At 37.8% G+C, this 20,152-nt stretch overlaps 3 protein-coding genes and 1 long non-coding RNA gene across 5 annotated transcripts in view; all 4 read right to left on the bottom strand.

Moving 5' to 3' along the window:
- LOC140940228 (uncharacterized) overlaps positions 1–20,152 on the bottom strand; it is a 230,704-nt gene that overhangs the window by 128,629 nt on the left and 81,923 nt on the right. The window lies entirely within an intron of this gene.
- LOC140940225 (uncharacterized) lies at positions 876–3,040 on the bottom strand. 2 transcript variants are annotated; one of them, XM_073389147.1, is made up of 5 exons: positions 2,965–3,040; positions 2,551–2,596; positions 2,308–2,354; positions 1,897–1,945; positions 876–979 (listed from the first exon to the last, which is right to left on the bottom strand). In XM_073389147.1, the coding sequence occupies exons 1-5, from the start codon at positions 3,021–3,023 to the stop codon at positions 908–910; spliced, it is 273 nt and encodes a 90-aa protein (XP_073245248.1). In that variant the 5' UTR covers positions 3,024–3,040; the 3' UTR covers positions 876–907. The 2 variants fall into 2 exon arrangements, with proteins under 2 accessions (XP_073245248.1, XP_073245247.1); XM_073389146.1 differs by having other exon boundaries at positions 876–1,945.
- On the bottom strand, positions 3,066–6,891 carry LOC140940243 (uncharacterized). Its single transcript, XR_012166325.1, has 5 exons — positions 6,586–6,891; positions 5,829–6,314; positions 4,264–4,286; positions 3,668–3,708; positions 3,066–3,189 (listed from the first exon to the last, which is right to left on the bottom strand). It is a non-coding gene; the product is annotated as an uncharacterized lncRNA (long non-coding RNA).
- LOC140940224 (uncharacterized) lies at positions 10,049–13,009 on the bottom strand. The gene is made up of 4 exons (XM_073389145.1): positions 12,917–13,009; positions 11,962–12,077; positions 11,238–11,289; positions 10,049–10,179 (listed from the first exon to the last, which is right to left on the bottom strand). The coding sequence occupies exons 1-4, from the start codon at positions 12,995–12,997 to the stop codon at positions 10,084–10,086; spliced, it is 345 nt and encodes a 114-aa protein (XP_073245246.1). The 5' UTR covers positions 12,998–13,009; the 3' UTR covers positions 10,049–10,083.

Raw genomic sequence — 20,152 nt, 5'->3', positions numbered from 1 at the left:
AAAGTTAATATTAGCAGGAAGTGGTTGAAAATGACAAAGCCAACTAGAAGCGCGCATGCATGCTTTAGACAAGTCAGAGCCCTTAGTGAGAATTGGGGATGGGGAGGGTCGGTATGGTCTGCGTAACTCCTGTCTCGCGACAAATTTTCAAGTATTCAGAGTGAAAGCCCTTCTTTTAATGTGGATTTCCACTGTCGCGTAATTCCGTTTCTGTGTGCACACGTACGGAAATTTTTACGCGTGTTCGGCGACACACGTCAGCCGGAAGTGGACTTTTTTTATTCTTGGGCCGTGGTTTTTCCCAAAGTTTCTGGCAAATCTTCTCTACAAGAATAAGGACGCTTACCAATACAAATTTGGTAGCGTCCAGGCATATTATAATAGAAAAGAGCTCAGTTTCGTTAGTGGGTAGTTAACATAAAAGTTGAGCGAGTTTCAACTTCTACGTCAACGCGCGACATTTCACACATTGCCTCTTTTTCTGTTTACGCACGTAATTTTTACGCGCTTACGCACGTATCAGGGGGCGCAGATCTTGTTGATAATCGTTAACAAAGGAAATCCAGTTGTGTTTTCCACTAAAAAAATATTTGTATTTTAGTGGATAGTACCGTCCAGCTTTTCGATACTCGCAGTTTGGCCCGAGGATTTTTCTACAATGAGCGCCTTCTCTGTTCTCGCCCTAGTCCTTAGTACTTACGCGCTCACTCCGTTTGAGAACTTGACGGATGTAACAGAAAAGGCGGACTGCTAGCAGTCTACAGAAACAATAAAATACCATTTTTGGACGTCACTAATCATTCAAAGAGTGCCATTTGTTGCATTAAAGTAAACTGAAGGGTAGGGTTGTGTCATCAAAATTAAACCAAGCAGCATAATTTTAACACAACTTTTATTTAAATGATGCCTACATAGCATTTAATGAATACAAGACAAGTACAAAGGTAATTACTGCCATGGGACCAGTTTCCTCGTGGTGCTGTGGAAGATATGATAAAGTTTAAGTTAGACTTGAAAAAATACCGGGAAAGTAAAAATGTCGTCCATGTTCCTTAAATTGTCACACGTCCAATACTTGGGGTTTGATAACTTTAGGTCAGTCATCTTTTCTTATATTTCTCAGTCACACCAGTTGCTTAAGTCAGTTAGGTTTTTTTTGTCAGCAGAAGTCGAAATACCGTTAAGACTGAAAAAAGTATACGTCCGGCTTTCTTTGAATAATGTGTATGTTATAGGGACGTTACCGTGGTCTGTCAAGACTAAAATACCCTGGGTGCCAGAGACTTTTAATGCGCCGCTCGTGCGTGCGGCCTGCGACCGACCCCGAAACATCTACGCCGCACGCGACTAAAACCTCTTGTACCCAGGTTAAGACTAAAAATGCTGTCCACTCGATGTAGATGCCTCGAACGAGAGGCCACGCTGTACTGCTCTACCATTACTTCATCAGATTAATACACGACATCTAAGTTAACAAGAAATGTATTCTACCAGGAAAAAAAAGGTCTGGCAACCCACTATGATATCATTTTCCTGGTTATGGCGTAGCAAGTTTATATACGTCTCTATAAAAACAAAATTGCATCGTTATCCTTTTTTCCAGCGCATTTAGATGCAACTGACAACGCACTTTGCGTTCTTTTTTTAAAGCAGGTTACATTGTTTTCAAGGCTTACTGGATTTCCGTGATTGCAAAGCTTACGAACCTGCATATCAAACGATTCTCAGAATCGCTTTTCTATTCTTCTAAGTTTATCGTGTTTATTTACATAAGCTTATGGAAAAGGAGGGCTCAGAAGTTTTAACTGCAAGATACCCTTTTATTAATGTATGACATGTATAATACATGGGGCGTAAATAATACTGTGTTAATACCCTATTTCCCTCACTACCTACCTGCGGCTGTGCACGCGCCCGTTCCGAATTTGCCACAAAATTCTGGGACCTAAAAGTGAGATAAATGTACAACAGTAGGCGAGGAGAATCGAATTATAGAGTAGTTAATGTGTCGTAAGATCTTTGCAACAGCTTTGTCAATAACCACGTTTCTTTTGTTTAAAAATTGTTTTGTAGTGTCAGAGCTAATGCAACTTTTACGACCCAGTGTACTGTGGTGTTACAATTGGTCAATTGAAAACTTTCCCTGACGGCATCATCTGGGAACCTTCACCTTGATTGTCTTGCATTACTATCACAATCCAATTGGAAATGAAAAAAACGTTTTGCCCATCCCCCTTTTATATTGTCTGGACATTCTGACTTCCATAAAGCACAACCCAGTTACATGTGTGTCTTTACGCTCATTACCTTATTTGCCCTGCAGCTGCTAGCTGGGCATATCTCTCTGGCTGGTTCTGAAAAAAAAGAAGTCAGTAAAGAAACCGTACATCTTTTATTGATTTGCTACAAATTAAAGTTGAATAAACAAACAACAAAACAACCAAAAAAGAAAAGAACAAGAACCAAACTTATTTTCTAAAGGGTCAAAGCGATAATTATTTAGTTACCACAAAGTTATACACTGCACTGTGATCGATGATTTGTACCTACCTGAGAGACTGCAGAACTGTGATAGGGCAGCTGAGAAGCTAAACCACTGAAATAAGACGTGTAGAATTATGTTAAATCCTTGATATACAACTGAATTTAAATTCATGGAATGTTTCCTTTTTTTAATTGTCTACTGGTGTAAATATGATAATTATATAAACCCAAATTGACCGCCTATGATCAAGTAGGATTAGTATATAAACTCGGTAGTACGCGACTTGCAGGGCTCGAAATACTCACAGACGCGGAAAATGTAAGTGGGTCAAAGGGTTAATTACATTTTCCGCGTCTGTGAGTATTTCGAGCCCTGCAAGTCGCGTACTGCAGGGTTTATATACTAATCCTACTTGATCATAGGCGGTCAAGTTGGGCTTTATTTAATTATCATTTTTTCCATACAAGTTTTTGTCTTACCAGATAGCTCCTCGTGGACCACATTCCTGGTCTGTGGCTTGTTGTGCTTCTTGATTCATTGTTTCTTCCTCTTCCTCCTCCTAAGCAATAGTTATTTGTTTCGGCAGATGTTGAGAGATTCACGATGATGACCTCACCTGATGAAAGGGTGATTCCCTTTCCAGGGAATACCCATTGTCCTCTCGAGGATGTTCCTCTTCGACTTCCGTACTTTGAGAACTGTCACTGAAATGGCGTCAACATACAGGTAAGAAATGTTTACTCTATTTGTATACTAAATTCAGTACTATTATGCATTCATTAAGTCAACGCAAACTAATTGTAAGAAGAAAATCGTTTGATTTTCAGCAAGAGCGGCTGTGTAAGTTAGAGAGGAACGCTGTGAAATCCGCAAAGTAGCGGGAGAAACGGTTTTAGGCGATCTTTACAAGAATCGTATTCGAAAATTATCCTTAACAGTTGTTTCTAATATGCGAGTAACATGAAGGGCAACAAGGGACCATTTGAGAACACTAATACACCTCAAACAGTCTATTGGCTTCTTGGACGCCCCAAATAGGGTTTTTAACGTAGTGGAACATTCGTATTTCGGCTCACATTTTAAAACAAGGACACTAAGAAGGTTTTTATTTTTCAGTTAGTCTGAAAGGGTTACTTGCTAGACAAACGAACGCTGCTATATCTGTCTATTTGTTACTCTTACCTATTTTTGTCCTCCTCATCAGATGAGTTTTCATTTTCATCCTTAAAAGTAATAGTAATAAAATTTGTCAACGTCTTATGCAAGATCTGAACTGACAACCACTTTTGAATGACTCATAACGTCTTAACTTCCTTAAAACGCTGAGAATATTATAGGTAACTCTCTCTCCTACACTCGGTTAATGACACCCTGTAGAATTAAGTGGCAAACAAATGGAAGGGGTGAAGTCAAGGTGATCTGGGGAAAGTGCAGGGCATTTTTTGGATAAATTTTCTTTGAATCTTTAACATAGGAGAGAGAGTTCAAAGTCTCCCCTCTCAAATACGTGAAGTGAAAAGAAAGCAAAAACTATTTAGTCCATCGAAATACACAAATGAACCAGTTCGAAGCAAATACCTGTAATCGGCAACAAACGAGGGGAAAATTGCGCGAGAACGCCTCTTTCGATGAGTTGTTTAGCCAATAACATTACGTTTTTGTTTTGCAATGCAAACGTAGTCGCAAAATTACTGTAACTTGAAAACCCAACATCACATTATGATGTAGGTACAATATTATTGAAAATTCAAGCTTCTTTAAAAATTGTAGGGTCTTACCTTTTTAGGTTCCGCCATACGGACTGAAAAGACAAAAAAATTGACACTATTATTTTATTACTTCATTCCCCTTTGTTCACACGTCTCTACAACCTTGCACACTCATCACAAACACTGGTCTTTGTTGTATTCTTCGTGGGCAGACATGCAATAAAAGCGCAACATGGTCGATTAGTTCCTGCATTGCGTTTCAAAAGTAAGTACCTTCAGGATATCAGTGATTAATTGTTTGTCACAATAGTAGGTTTCACCCTCGAATGGTTATTTTTTTAAATTCCGCAAGGCGACCCACATGCCTGATGAGTGTTATTTTGCTTGAGAGGGCTAATTGGTGGGCTGATATCATTACCTTTGAGATTATCGCATTATTCAAAAATCCGGGTGAAATTAATCTGAGCTATTATAAATTGATATTTGATCAGCCATCTGATTACTTAGACACAGCGACACAGCTGTGTATATTGAACAATTTAGTAATTTCCGTTTTCCAAACACAAGGCATCGAAATCCCTAAACAAACAAATAAGGGGATTCTTTTTGCTGTCAAATCTCGTCGGCTTGTGTGCTTTGAGAGATCAAATTTTAGGCCTGATAAATTTCGCGGATGGTCTTGTAACTGTTACTTTTTTTCACAAATAAGGTGGAATTTGACAATCGCTCTGCATAGTAAGTTGCGGTACTGGTGGAAACCCTATTTCCGAGGGTACTTAAAATGATCATTTTAGTGTTAAATGTACAAATTTGTCGTTGACACAGTGTTGCGTTTAAGTTGTACAGGTGGTAGCTAAACCCTGATAAAATAAAAGCCCTTGGCTGTTTCCATTTAGCTTTGTTCTTTACGCGAGGAAAGATTCAAGCTCTCCCTTTGTTTATTTGTAATGCTTTCAAAACTTGGACTAAATATTTGGCGTACTCAACGATGTATTTGTACGCTTCATGGTTAACAATGATACTGCCTGTGCTTTAGTTTCTATGTTATGAATTCTCTACTGAAATAAGCAAGAATTGGAGTTGTATCAAGATTTGTTAAAGCAAACATGTGATAAGGCATTCTTTGCCAGTAGTTCAACCTGCGAATTACTTTTACAAGTTGTTCTAAAGTAACATCAGACTTCCAGTACTGTATGACACTCATGAGACGAAAGCATTTTCCCGTACGACATTTTTGATACTGCGGACTTCGTGCATATAGTAACAGGATAATTTTCGTTGTGAAGTTTTGGGCGCTACGTCGATAAAGTGGCCATCGCGTTTCACACTTTTCGCTTTGACACTGCCTTGGCTGACTACATCTCTTTATAAGTTAAATATGTAGAATACAATTAAAAAGATACGCTTTCCCTCCAGTTTTATCGTATAAAGTGTTTAGCTTAGATAAATGTTCCCTAGATATTGTTCGGAATATCATGTTAGACGAGGTCACACAGCTGTGCGAAAACAAATAAGAAAGTACGTATGCTTTCTCATGTTGGTAAATTATCTTCAAGAGCTTTTCTACTTGTTTGCAAAATATCAACGGCTGGACTTACGAGTTTTTCATTTCCGTAAATTTCGCTTTTTCTTACCTTTTGTGAAGCGAAGGGAAACTATTTCAATCCAACGATGAGGTAGCTTTTCGGAGGTTATAGTTGTGCCAAGGAACGTTCAAAGTGTTGTGCTGCGTGCTTCAGTCAGCGGTAAACTTGCCTGCACGCATGGGCACTCTTATCGGTTTCATATAAACATTTATTCCTTTCCATTTTGTCCTCTTCCTTCTTAACAACTTGGTACAGTGATGGATACTAGTTTGCTTGCGAAGAAGAGGTTTCTGGCTGTGTAGTGCGGGACGCGATAGATTTGTCCAGGCTCTGTACGGAACAAACGGGCTTAAACCGTGACGCCCCGTTCTCTTGAGAACCGTAGTTGAAGAATATGTGCATCCGTTTAGTGTTGTTTACCAGTGAAACCATGACCGTAAAAAACCTCTGAGTCACAGTTGCGGTTGAGTTTCGAAGACAATCTCATACTTCAGGTCAAGTAATAGTAGGCGGTCACTCGTGACGTCTACGTACCTGAAAAACAAGGAGTCTTTGTTACGCAGTTAGATGAGGGTCTCAGATCGCTTTTGATCACTTTCTAAACTGAAGAATCTGAGTCTTAACGGCTACGCTTCTTTGTAATTATACCAGAATAATTTGCAGTCCAAACAGTGTTTGTTTTTGTTAGCGAACTTTTCAACAGAGTCAGGACGCGGGATGATCTACAGCATCATCATCAAATGTCAACAGAAAAACGACTGATCAAAGTACTTGAGTTTTTCGGTATCCATAAAGTTACCCTTACCTTTCAATCCATTTCACTTCTTCCTGGAAGTATCTTTCGATCCGATTGACGTTGATTTCTCTGGTTATACTCGACAGACATCCGTCGATATTACCATATTGTCGTTCATAGTTTGTCTTGTTTTCCATAGTTACGTGATGTGGAAGTTCAGTTCAGTAGAGAAATAAAGAGGTCGACCGTTCCATAGTGTTTGTGACAAAGCAGTTTGAACGTTTGACGAAAAAGCAAGTTGTAAAAAACTTTCATTGTATAGACAAAAATGGCCTAATCTATCCTGAAGGTATGAACGAATGTGAAATTTCTGACCTCTGTTATAACTCGGTTGAATGGTTGAAATGTTCTCATGTGACTGGATAATGCGTTCATATGATATTAGGTAACTTCCATATTTGGCCAACTCAATTCGTTATAATAATTCATCACGTCGAGCTTGTAGTTGTTTATTCGATTATCTAACTGCGTTGGCATCTGTTTCGGACTTCAGATATTTTGCGAGCAGAGGTTTCTGTCTTGCATGGCTTCTAGCGTTTACGAAGTCATTCGCGTGTCTTATCTGTCGCGTAGTTGGTTTGTTTACGCGTAAACGCTAAAAGCCATGCAAGAGAGAAACCTCTGCTCGCAGGGTAGACCTCAGACAGCGTAATGTTAGTTAAAACAATTAAGCTTGGTAAACAGTGAGGTTAACAGAAAACAGTGGGACTCTTAAAGCAGACACTGCACTTACAGATTTGCAAGTCTTTACATATTGATAATTATGATGTTTAATTTTATTCATAGACTTTTTGATCCGTTTGATTCTTATACTTTTATACGACGAACAATTTTAAAGCGCAGCGTAGCCTGTAAGGGTGCTTGAGCGGCCCTTAAGCTATAAGGGTCGGTTATTAAAACGAAGTCTAACTTAGACCGCGCTTTAGGAAATCTTAGGACCTCCAGATCTCTTTCTTAGTGGGTCATTTTAAAAAGGCAAATGCTTTCAGTTCTAGTCTTCGCCATATGCATTCATGAAACTCTTTACAATAAATGGTGTTTACATTAAAGCCTTCGGCAAACCGAAAATGGCTTAGAAGACCTTAGTTTTGTTAAACACTGGCTAAACTTCGTTTAAATTACTGGCGCTAAAGGTCGGTGAATCGAAGGAGTGGGTTAGAGTTGACTCTGGTCTATATCTATGCAAGTAAACGAAGAGAAAACTGAAAGATAAAATTTGAGTGTTACAACGCATTACTGCCATTTTTCGCTCCGTCGGTTAAGTTGCATTTAAGTTGGGCTCATTACTGTTTAAATCTAATCTTGTCTTTCTGAGCTTGTACAACCCTGAAACTGTGGCACAGTCGTCTTTTTAAAATCTGTGTATATCACTGATAATTCACATCTACCTGTGCCATTCTTTTACCTTTGCATCAATTTAAACCCGTTTCACGGCATAAATGAGTGATCAAGCAGAACGTTTGCAAATTGAAAGCAAAAGAGAGGTCCAGGGTCCTGGCTGCAGACGATAGTGATTTTTCATTATTTGTCATTTCAGGGCTTATTTTCACCAAATATCATATCTTGCGGTACTTTGTGCTTATTCAAGTGTGAATCTTGATCAAGTTTTTATTTCATACTCATTGAAGTAGTCGTCCAAATATATCTTCATATTAATGTTTTGTTTCATTTTTAGAAAACGTATTTGGGTTATTTTGGGAAAAATGTTTTTTTGTTTTGACTGGCTACAGGAGAGTTGTTCACGCATGCGATATAAACACGGAAAACATGACAAAGTGATTTAAAATAATTAAGAAGTGCTTGTAATGCGCACCTGCGTTATAAAGGTCTAAACATACAATTTATTTTGTGCGGTTTTGCACAAGTCATTTTGGTTTGTCTCGAACTTTTCCGAAAGTCAGTGGCGTGTACTAATTAAGCACGTAGCGGAAGTACTCAGTTTCGTTCAGAAAACCTAGATAAAATTTACGTTTGTACACCTGGAATGTTGAATGCCTAGGTATTTAATAATATGTCACGTGAACGATGTAGCGCACTACTAAGCATGCGCCCACTGAACAACCACTGACCACTAGCACTGATAGTGCTCTTTGTTGTTAAGTCCTTGAAATACATTCAGAATTGTTTTCTTCACAAAAGTAGCTAACTAATGTTGGTCGACGACAATTTTAGCGCAAATATAAGCACAGCTCAAAGCTTACTCGAATGCTATGCGACAGCCAGTCTTTTAGTTTTCTGTGACCAATTTTCTTTTTATAAAACCTGGTTTAACAAACTAAGTTGATTTGGTATCAATGGGGCTTCAGTGAGGTTTATTTTCTTAGCAAACTGAAATTGTCCCGAAGTAGCGGTACCCCCTGAGTGGTCGAGCCCTTGCTCTACTTTGGCAACCTACGTAAACACTTATTCAAGCGCAAATCTTATGTTTGGTTGCCCAATTTTATTTCATATGCACATGAGCGCACTAACTTGATCTTGGGAGATAATCAGATAGTAGAGATATTAATATTATAATTTGATTGACGTTCTATCGCCTCTTAGCCAATTAGAAACTCCCGTACGCGTGGATGCGGACTCTTCAATACCCAAGAATTGTGGCAGGCGGGATTTCAAATTGACTTGTACACACACAGTAATTTTCAAGGAGTTATAATAACCCCTTTAGTGAGGCTAATTTAACTCCTTTTTGGGAGTTATTTTAACTCCAAAAAGGAGTTTAAAGAACTCTTTTTCAGGAGTAAAAGTGACCCCAGTTTTTTGAGGAGTTAAAATCACCCCAAAAAAGGAGTTATCCTGTACCTAAAATTTTTACTCCACTTTCAGAGTTAAATTAACTCCAAAAGAGTAAAAACAACCCATGTAAGGAGTAAAAATAACCCCATTTCGGAGTTATTTTAACTCCAGACTGGGAGTAAAAAGAACTCTTTTTCAGGAGTGAAAATGACCCCAAATTCGGAGTTAAATTAGCAGTTAAAGTAACCCCCAAAAAGGGGTTATCCTGTACCTAACATTTTTACTCCATTTTTGGAGTTAAAATAACTCCCTAAAAATTACAGTGCACTCTTCTCGCGGCTCCGCCGCCAAACCAATACAGCACTGCCACGCTAATCCCGTCAGCTACGAAGACTAAGAAAGTCTGTTTTTGTGTATTTTAACCAACCGTTTTTCATAACAAGCCTCAGTAGTTTACGCGTGGATAGCACCATCCATTGTACAAATTGTTATTAAGTGGATCAATGATAATAATTGAAAACCCTGTCCTGTGATGCATTACTAAATCAGTGGATATAACATTCACCTTAAGCTAAACAAACAAAGCCAGGGGTTTTTCTTCTATCAAAAGTTGTTACAGAATTAAAATCTTCGCTGTAGTCCTTAAAAGACAACCCGCTGTAGTAAAAGTAAAGCGGTTCCACCAGTACAATAGAGGCAATCCAAATTTTTTAAATACAAGTTTATTTATACAAATCTTTTAATAAACTGGTTATTACAATAAATGTTCAAGATTTAATCCAGTTCCATCAGTCTTCTTGGATTATTACGACATAAATATAAGAAAAGTGCCAGAAAAAATATAGCCAAAGGATCAACGTCTTGTTGTTCCTGTTAAAAAGTATAATGAAATTTAAGTTAGAATCTGAAACGTTTTTTGGATATTTTCCAAGGCCTGGTTCAACTACTTTGCCGGACGAGGATGTCTACTGAGCGGTTATTACTTGTCGTAAAAACCGAGCACCTCTGTGTGTACATAAGATATTATCCCACGTCATACAAATCAGTATACATGTATTGTCAACCATATTTTTAAGCCCTGGGGACAAGGTTGATATACTTTGTCTTCAAGAAGCAAGTACAACACTGCTTCACCTCCCGCCATTTTTCGATCTTTGTTTAGACTGTTCTGTGCATGGCATTTACGGGAATTGTGGGTAATAATTAATTATACAGTGAAACCCCGTTAACACGGTGACCAATGGGCCAAAAAAATTTGGCCGTATTAACGAGGGTCTTTTTTACAAGAAAATAGATGGCGGTTTTCGCCAGGCGGCCAAAAAATAATGGCCGTAATAACGAGGTGGTCGTAAGGCGGGGTTTCACTGTAATGATAATCACGTCTAAAGTAGAATCTTCGACTGTTTTAGTCGCTAATTCAGCGAAAGGGGATGTATTTATTGTGGAATTTAATTGATTCAAACGTCGCATTTCACATACACTTAATTCACGAATTGAATTCGGAACATGTGAAATGCGACGTTTAAATGGATCTAAGGCGCAGTTTTAGTGTTCTTAATTGGCACATGGTCCTAAGACCCAAAAGAGAAGTTCAGCCTTTATTCTGACCTGAGAGTCCGGTTTCTCAAAGGACCATGTAATTGACGGGCCCGGAAGGCTGTTTTATGTTTGCCGTGTTTACATTCAAACTCAAGGTTTTAATATTTTCGAAAATTATCAGATAAAGTATCAAGATGGACTTGTTAAGGGCCAAAACACACACTACCATTCTTCAGATATGGCCTCGGTCATGGAAAGTTACCGATACTTTCGAGAAACGGGCACGTGACCACGATATCTGAGTTCAAAACAGGACGGCTACACAACTTCCTTTTTACACTCAAGACCCTTGAATGTTGTATCGTTAGGCTAAGTAGCAAAGTACCTACCTGTGGGTAATGACCACGCATTCTTTCAGATTCTACGGTTAAATTCTCAGACCTAAAAAAAAAGGCACGTGGTCGAGGAGAGGCTATATATCAAGCGTAACATTCGAGAGAAGCAAGTTCGCCCAACAGGTTATTTTGAGACGCTGAAGCTTCATTATTGCTAGTGTTAATATAATTATTTTCGTCAAATGAGGTCTTCGTGTTCTCGATCCTCCTACCAATGTTTTATTCGTTCACCAGCGGTACAATGTTGCACTTTGGAAAAGAGCAAGGGAGAGCACGCATTTTTCTTTTATTCTGTGTTTTATTTTTTGATGTGTCTATTTTTTTAATTTACTTTAACACGAATAAATTTGTAGAAAGTGGTTTTGGGTTTGGGGTCCACAGCATTGTCTCTTCTGCCCAGACGTTTTAAGAAATGCCCCAAAAAGACTATTTCAAAGAAAAAGTTTTCATTGAGCAAAGAAAAGGGTTTAGTGTATGCATTTTAGACGATACCATTTGCAAACGGAAGTTGCCATCGGGCGAGGTTCGATATCTTATGAGTAGAAGAAGAGAAAGTGTTTAATTTCCAATTTATGATACTTCTATCTTTGTACCTTAAGAAAGTTATTCTTTGGCGCAAACTCTCTCAGAACACTCTGGCGCACCAGACCAGACTATTTTCTTACGTGTATACGCGTCAATTTACTGATAAATTTACGCTAACTTTTACGGTTCTTACCAAACGGGCTGATCAAACTCTTGGTCCCAATTCTGAACAGCAGCCTCGCCTTCAACCACAGCTTGTCTTTCACCCTCATTGTCTTCCTCCTCCTCCTCCCTTTCCCTCTCTGGACTCTGAGAAGAAACAATACTTGACCGCTTATGCTTGTATATATACGGGATGAAATCATCCCCAAATGTAAGTACAGTGTAACCCCGCCTTACGACTACCTCACTATAAGACCATCCCGTTTATACGACCACGACGCATCCGTGAAAAACACTAGGAATCACTTTTTATCATCATTTCTTGAAGACCCAGGGAATACGATAATCCGGTAATACTACGACCGGGATTTGATGGCCCAGCGGTTGTCGAGTTCCACTTTAGTGATGTGGTCTTCTGCTTTAAAGTTAACTAATTATAGTCACCTGGCATATCACGTGGTACAAAAAGTTACAATGAAGGCGAAACGGTGGCGAATGAAGGATAAACAAAATTTTACCTTCTACGTTTGAAATCATTCTTCTTGAACTTTACAATTAAAGTTTTGAATAATTTAAGACTAAGGACATTTGCCTTCGAAATTGTTTATTGAGTTGCAATAAACGGTCATGCCAAGTGTTAATTCCGTCACCATTTTATCGATGATTTTAACTTGACTTAAAACAGTAATGATGATTTGAATTTTTATTTTACCCGGGATTTTTAGGAGGTGAATCTCACGTCGTACCAAATTTCGATTCAGTTCCATCGTTATTGGCAAAGTTAGAACTCATATGATCCTATTTTTACACCTCTTGAGTATATCGCAGTGATCGCTGAAGATTTTATTTAGCGATCCTGAAAACCAGCCTTCTACGATTATTTCTAGTTAACGTGAAATAATTCTGTCAGAGACTTTACTGTTGTTTAACCGATATAGATCACAAAAGATTCATTTATTGTCTTACAGATGATAAAAGCAACTTACCTGTTGAAAAAACGACTCCGTTTCAAGGGAGTACATGTAACCCTCACCAGGCGGCTCCTGTTCATCAATCTCTATGGCCATTGGTTCAGTGGCGTCACTAAATTACATCAAACACAGGTAATTCAGGAACGTTGTTTCGAAACTGAACCTACCAGGTCTTTTAACGATAAAGTATTCATAAGAATTCAAGTTTTAGCGGTTACCTATTTCCACGGTATCTTGTTTTCCCTAATTAAAATCTCAGATTTCAAAAACAAAAAATTGAGCTAACGTGAAAACTAGTTTTAAAGTTTGATGCTTACATATCCTAGAAGAATTAGGAACGTTCGAAGGTACTGTTTTATTTTTACACTGACAAAGAATCAAAGAAAAAAAGACAGTTAATTTTTCGCATTCATCGCTCCAAACGTTTAGTTGTGACTTTTTTGGAAGAATTTTACGTTCAATGGTTATTTCTTACCCTTGATTTTTGTCGTCCTCGTCAGAGGAACTTGACTCATCATGACTTCCCTTAAATGCAAAAACATCAGGCATGTTAACCATCTCACGCAAGTTATTCATGCAACAGGTGTGCACTTTGCTTTAAACACACAACTGATGTCCTGACGGTTTGATCTTACCATGTTTTCGTTAACATTTTTTGATGTGGCCATCTGCAAGAGAAAACGACATTAGAATTGCGTTAACAACACCCAGCGGTCTATTGAACAACTATTCCACAAGTGTGCGTTAGATATGAGTTGGCTATAATCATCTTTTCGTGTTTCCAACTGAGTGAGCAATCAATAAACCGACTAATGGGGTTTTGTCACCGCGGTCTATTGAACAACAATTCCACGAGTGTGCGTTGGATATGAGTTGGCTATAATCATCTTTTCGTGTTTCCAACTGAGTGAGCAATCAATAAACCGACTAATGGGGTTTTGTCACCGCTAGTTCATTGGGTTAATATTGCCAGCAACGCGTCTTTTATCGCTAAATATCTCAACGTTAGTGAGGAATTTTCTTGCAAATGACGAAATCACAGCTTCGTATTAAACAAATATCTCTTCTAAAGCATTATATCAAACCAAAAAAATAACTTTAAAAACTTTCATGCTGACAAATTTTAAAAAACCGCAATTGCAACCCGTTTTTTAGTTTTCTTCAACTTTGTCCATCCGTGCCTTCCTTTGTATTTGCCGTGCTATTTATATCTTCTTATAATGTTTCGAGCGGTTCTTTTTATGTTCACTCTGGGTGCGTTTCTTTACTAAAATCCAGATAATTAGGATTTTCCGTTGAGAAAAGAAACGATGTATCCAAAAAGGATTATTTTTCATTCATTTCCGTAGAAGCTACCCACAACATCGACGGTATCCTGGAGAAAGAATAACGAGGCTGCTGACCATGTTGCAAGTTTTCTGATCTTTCATTTTACTACCTTATTTCTTTTTTGTTTTGTTTTCACCGGCATGTTTGTAACATTTTCACTGGAACGCACGGCACGCATTGAAAACTCAATTCGATATTCTCTGTGGTCGAATCTACTACTAGTATGCAAACAAATTGCTGAGAAACCAGTCTACAATATCAGACGTTTGAATGTAAGCAGCGGATTAAAGGACTTAAGAAGCCCTGAGAAGATATCTTCTCTTTAATAGCCTTGATTCCTGTTGACAGGTTTTCAATGTTCCATTTATAGCTTTAATCAGAATCTCATACGTGACCTCAAACAGGTTTCCTCAGTACTTTTTATGCTAATCAATTGAGAATGGGAATGGAAAAAAAAGTTAATGAATAATAATATCAAAAAAAGATTGAGGTGCCTGAAAACAATGATGAATATTTGGTATGCAGGTTTTAGTATCACTTTTCTTGTACACCAACAGTTTCACCAACACTACTCGCCGGTTATTAATAGGAATATATTAGCTGTTTCAAAACAAATCCGTCTTTTAAGCCATTTAATATCAATTTGCCATTCCCTATACGGCGACCAGTGTCAAGCATGCGTATTGCGCAAACTGTAAATAACCCACATAGAGACAGATTTAGAGGTACCCTGATTTAAAAGCTAGCCCTTCGGTTGATCTGCCAATATAATAGGTGTATTTGAACAGTAAGAGACACTGTTCTCAGCCATTCCATATTGTGGATAATTTTTAGTGGTGCTTTGAGTTTTGACTCAAACTTTTCGGGAATGCTTGTAAACAAAAAGAATAAACGTTACTGTTATTACGCCAAGTGTAGATTTTTTTAGTGTACAGGTAACTAAGGTCGGGGAATCACTGAATTATTTTCATTTTTACCTTTCGTATTGATGTCTTTTCGCTTTACACGTCCCTCCGATCACTTCACCCCCCAGAAAGTTGCCTGTTCACATCGACTAGTCAACTCTGTTCAAGGATGGCTTGAAGTGCCTCTGCTGCTCGTGTTTGTTCGTCTTATATAGCCGCAATATTCCCGGATAGATTGGCACGGAGCCCGTCAATCTAGATTGTTACACGCCTGTTTGATATCTCTTTATGGAGTCCCGCTTTTATTTTGTATAATCTTCTAAATAATTTGGCCGGCATAATATTGGTCGATAGTAACAAACTACAAATAATTGTGTAAATGAGAGAAGCAAAGATTCCGACAACGTCTACGTACTACAAGAGAGCGAAAATTGCCAACGGTGGATGGCGCTTTGAGGTACACTTGAAAGGGTGGTAATTCTGTTGTTGTTTTTTCTCAAATTAATTTAGATAGGCCCTGATTGCGATATGTTGTCACAGCAATAATAATCAGAAATTATACACTGTTTTGACACGGCCTTTAAACGCACAGTTAGTCTAAGCTCTATGAGTCTTAAACCTTTGCAGCGAAATCTGAGCGCCGTGATGGCATTCCGTAACAACTAAAATATAATATAAGGAAATGGCGCTTAATGGACCGGAAACCAGTAGAAACAATAAAAATAAAAGGGGGGTGGGGGGGGGGGGGCTGAAAATGATATTTAACAGGTTTATTCAGTATTACCATTTTGTACAGGTGTTAGCGATTAAAGATAGATATGATGAAACGGTAGAATTAACTATGTTTCTTTCGTCTTTCAAATGTTTGAAAGATGAAATTAGCAGCTAGCCTGCTGATATGTCAATCAGTATTATTAAAAAGAAAACAGACTTTATCATGGATATTGTAATGTGTAAATAATGTATTTCGGTCGTTGATTTTAATAAAAAGAGTCTTTCTCAAATCAATGTATTGATCACAGTGAAATAATATGTACAGTTCATTTTCAACCGAATTTTGGTTGCAATGATCACAGATTCTAAGGTCTTCAGGAGTTTTGGGGATTGTAAATCTTCCAGTTCCTATTTTTAAATTATGATTTCCTATCCTAAATTTAAAAGCTACACGCCTATGTTCAGGATTCCGGATATGATTGATGAATTCAGAGTGATTTGTTTCATTTTTAAAGATGGAGTAGAATTTTAGTTTTTTATTTGTTCTTATCAAATTTAGCTGGTGGTTTTTCAGATGCGGCTGAGTGGACGTACTGTTATTGTTTGCAAAATGTAAACAGTGCCCAATAATTTCTCTTACAGGGAACCAATATTCGTTAAGTATTTCAAACAAAATATGCGTTTGTCTACTGAAACGGTACTTTGATATTAGATTCAAGGGCGAAGAGAGCCAGTTTTTTGGGAAAGTTGTTTTTTTTTTACATTATCAGATAACTAACATGTACAGTTTATAGGCTTTTTTTTTTTTTTTTTTTTCTATACCAAACGCTAGAACAAGAACCTGCGAATTTAGTCGATGGATTAATGATTGATTTTCTTTTCTTCGTTTCTTTTGTATTTTTTTTCTTTTTTGCTTCACACGCCCCGAGTTGTTTAGTGTGCTACACAGCCTCGCTTCTTCTGTTTCCCCTTCCCATTGTTCCCCGCGCGCTTTCTTTTTCCCTTTCTCCAGCCCTCCCTACGATAAAAAGAGGCCTCTAGGGAGGAGAGAGGGTCAGTACCAAACCAGATAAATTGCTGCTTAAACGTTCGTCGCGTAGAATTCCCAGTCCATTGAGATCGACAAAAATCTTTCCGTCCGGGTGGGGGTTAGTGTTTTCTCTTTTTTGTGCCGTGACACTTCTAAATGAAGCGTACATGAGGTAAAAACAACAAAACGGTCAAAGAGTACTGGAAACAAGTTTGAAAAATAATAAAGATGGCGGCCGGAGTCGCGGAGAAATTTTTTTGGTTTTCCAGGACGTTTTCTGGAAGTTTCCTTCGCGCCGTCTACTCCTCAGGAGTTCAGGTCAAATTCAAAGGGTAACAAAAATAACAGTTTTTATCGTCTTCCTTGGTTTAAAAAGACTTTGGTGGTTTTAAAGATAGACAAGAGATGGCACGATTTCAGGTGGTACCCTTCGCAATTTCTGCAAACTTTGGTTTTAATCTTTCCGTGAAAATCTACGCAGGTGAAAATCCATAAAAAAATGCCGAATTTTTGGTTGGCTTTCAGCGCAAAAAAACAGTGAAATCCGATAAGCTGGCATTGATCGAAGGTAAGTTCTTGAATTTGATGTTTCTTGATATTTACTATATTCCGGTGGCACCCATTGAGAATTGGTTACGAGCAACTCACAATCAGAGACAAAAAACTCTCAAAGTCGCTTCAGTCTTATCATTCCGCCATATTTTAAAGACCAAATCGTGGCTTGAATGCGGCTCTAGCCTTTTAAATTCCCGGATGTGACCAGACATTCTACGCGACGTGTGTTTTGATATTTTGTGTCTTGGGGTTCATAATTACCAGACATAACTAATCGATGATCAATGACATCAATTGGTAATCAATGACTAAGCGATGAGTAATCAAGTTCATTAGTCATTGATTATTGGTAATGCTTTGGTTCAATAACTTTTCCGCGTGCGTCCTGGTAAGTCAAGCGTAGGCCTTTTTGCGTCCAGAAGCTTTTATCTAGCGGTTTGGATCATCAGTCGATTTCTTGAATGCTTATTTAATTTCGGTCAGTGGAACTCCGGCGGCTCTGCAATCGTGTTTTCTTGTTGTATTTACTTCAGTGTATTATTTGCTCTATATTGTTTTCTTTTGTTTTGCTATCTGTTTGTAGTGTTTCCTTTCTTTGACATTTCATATTTGTTTATAAATTTCTCGCCAAGGACCCAGAACGGACCCGGAACACTATAAGACCCGGAAAACTAAGACCCTGACGAATTGGCCATCAAAGAAACTCAGCAAAATATGAAAAGTGACCCTTAAAACAGTGAAGGAATACTTTAATTACAAGGAAATAGAAAAGAAGAGCACGGATGAAATGAAGAAAATCAAAATAGATCATAATTTTTGTTTTGATATTGTGTTTTGATATTTTGTGTATTGGGGTTCAAAATCAGCATACTCACATTCCACGTGACGTTATATTTAACACTTACACTGCACAAATTGAATCTTTCTTAGTCATCATAAATTTCATATCGCAAAATACGCAAAGTACCAATGTAGCATGTGAAATGACTGGGGAAGTTTTCTTAATTTTATTCACAGACTTGCCTAACCAAATTAAATGCAAAACTTCAAGCAATAATGGCTCTAGGAAAGGATTAAGAAATTTGTTCCACATATACATAAAAATCAATGCACTGAGTAGCTTACCCAGTTTAATCCGCTCGGATTGTTGAAAGAGAGCGTTGAAGGGAACCTTTTTCCGGTGTGATATTACGGTTTTTCCGTGTTAAATTAGAATATATGAAAATGAGGGTCGATATGGTTACTTGAACTAGCCTTTGGTCAATGTCACAACCGCAATTGACGAATTTCTCAATACTTGGACAAACGTTTCACCTCTTTTCACTCTAATACCGTCGTTTTAAATATAAATGTATTCCTTTTCGTTGATTTGAAAAAAAAAATTAAAATAAAACTACGCAACATAATTCTTTTGTAACCACTTTGCAAATTTTATGGACTTCACCTCATGACACCCGCAGTAGGCATCGCCAGTCAAATAAAGATAATGTAGCACAGTTAAAACGGCTGTATAAAGTCTTAGACGCGGAAATATTGCTTTACCCAGAGTATGTTATCTTTATCTGTGTGTTACTGTATACATAACGTATAACCGCTTATTCAATAACCACTTTTAAAATCTAGTTCTCACTCAAGTTTATGTGGATGCATCTTGATATCTGTCGAAGTAGTATAACGGAGTAGTATAATTAATAATTATGAGAAGTTTACAAGCAATGAATGGATAGAGAAAAATTCTTCTCGCTTCAAAGCTCATTGCGTTCAAGTTTGTTTTGAAATTAATTTATCTTATTTTTTGTATTCTAATATGTATGCTAAGTCTGTTAAAGATACCTGAAACTGAAAAGATGCTCTGAACTTGAGAAAGAGATCGTACCATGAGGTGAATGGCTCCTGTGATTTCTTGTAAGAACGGAATAGTCCTTTCACCAATTTCAGTATAGTCCTCATTCGCCACTGAAGAATGAATGAATTTTTGATAAATTCCAATACAACAGCTCATTAAATTGTCTTTGGTTCAATAACTTTTCCGCGTGCGTCATGGTAACTAATGTTCAGTCGAATTCAAGCTTAGGCCTTTTTTAAGCTTCTACCCAGCTGTTTGGATCATCAGTCGATTTCTTGAATGCTTATTTAATACGATGCAATTTCCGGTCAGTGGAACTCTGTTGGCTCTGCAATCATGTTTCTTGTTGTATTTACTTCAGTGTATTATTTGCTCTATATTGTTTTCTTTTGTTTTGCTAACTATTTGTAGTGTTTCCTTTCTTTAACATTTCATGTTTGTTCATAAATTTCTCGCCGAAAACATGTATGTTTAATGGCGAGTGACTGTCATTTTAAGAACGTAGGGTGGTAAACGTTAAAGCTTCTACGCTGAGGTGTCCGGAAAACTAAGACCTACGACCCGGAACGGACCCGGAACACTATAAGACCCGGAAAACTAAGACCCTGACGAATTGGCCATCAAAGAAACTCAGCAAAATATGAAAAGTGACCCTTAAAACAGTGAAGGAATACTTTAATTACAAGGAAATAGAAAAGAAGAGCACGGATGAAATGAAGAAAATCAAAATAGATCATAATTTTTGTTTTGATATTGTGTTTTGATATTTTGTGTATTGGTGTTCAAAATCAGCATACTCACATTCCACGTGACGTTATATTTAACACTTACACTGCACAAATTGAATCTTTCTTAGTCATCATAAATTTCAT

The sequence above is a fragment of the Porites lutea genome, chromosome 6, assembly GCF_958299795.1.
Source record: "Porites lutea chromosome 6, jaPorLute2.1, whole genome shotgun sequence".
Taxonomy (NCBI): Eukaryota; Metazoa; Cnidaria; class Anthozoa; order Scleractinia; family Poritidae; genus Porites; species Porites lutea.
Note: the sequence above shows the minus strand (reverse complement) of the source record. Positions and strands in the feature narration are given on the sequence as shown.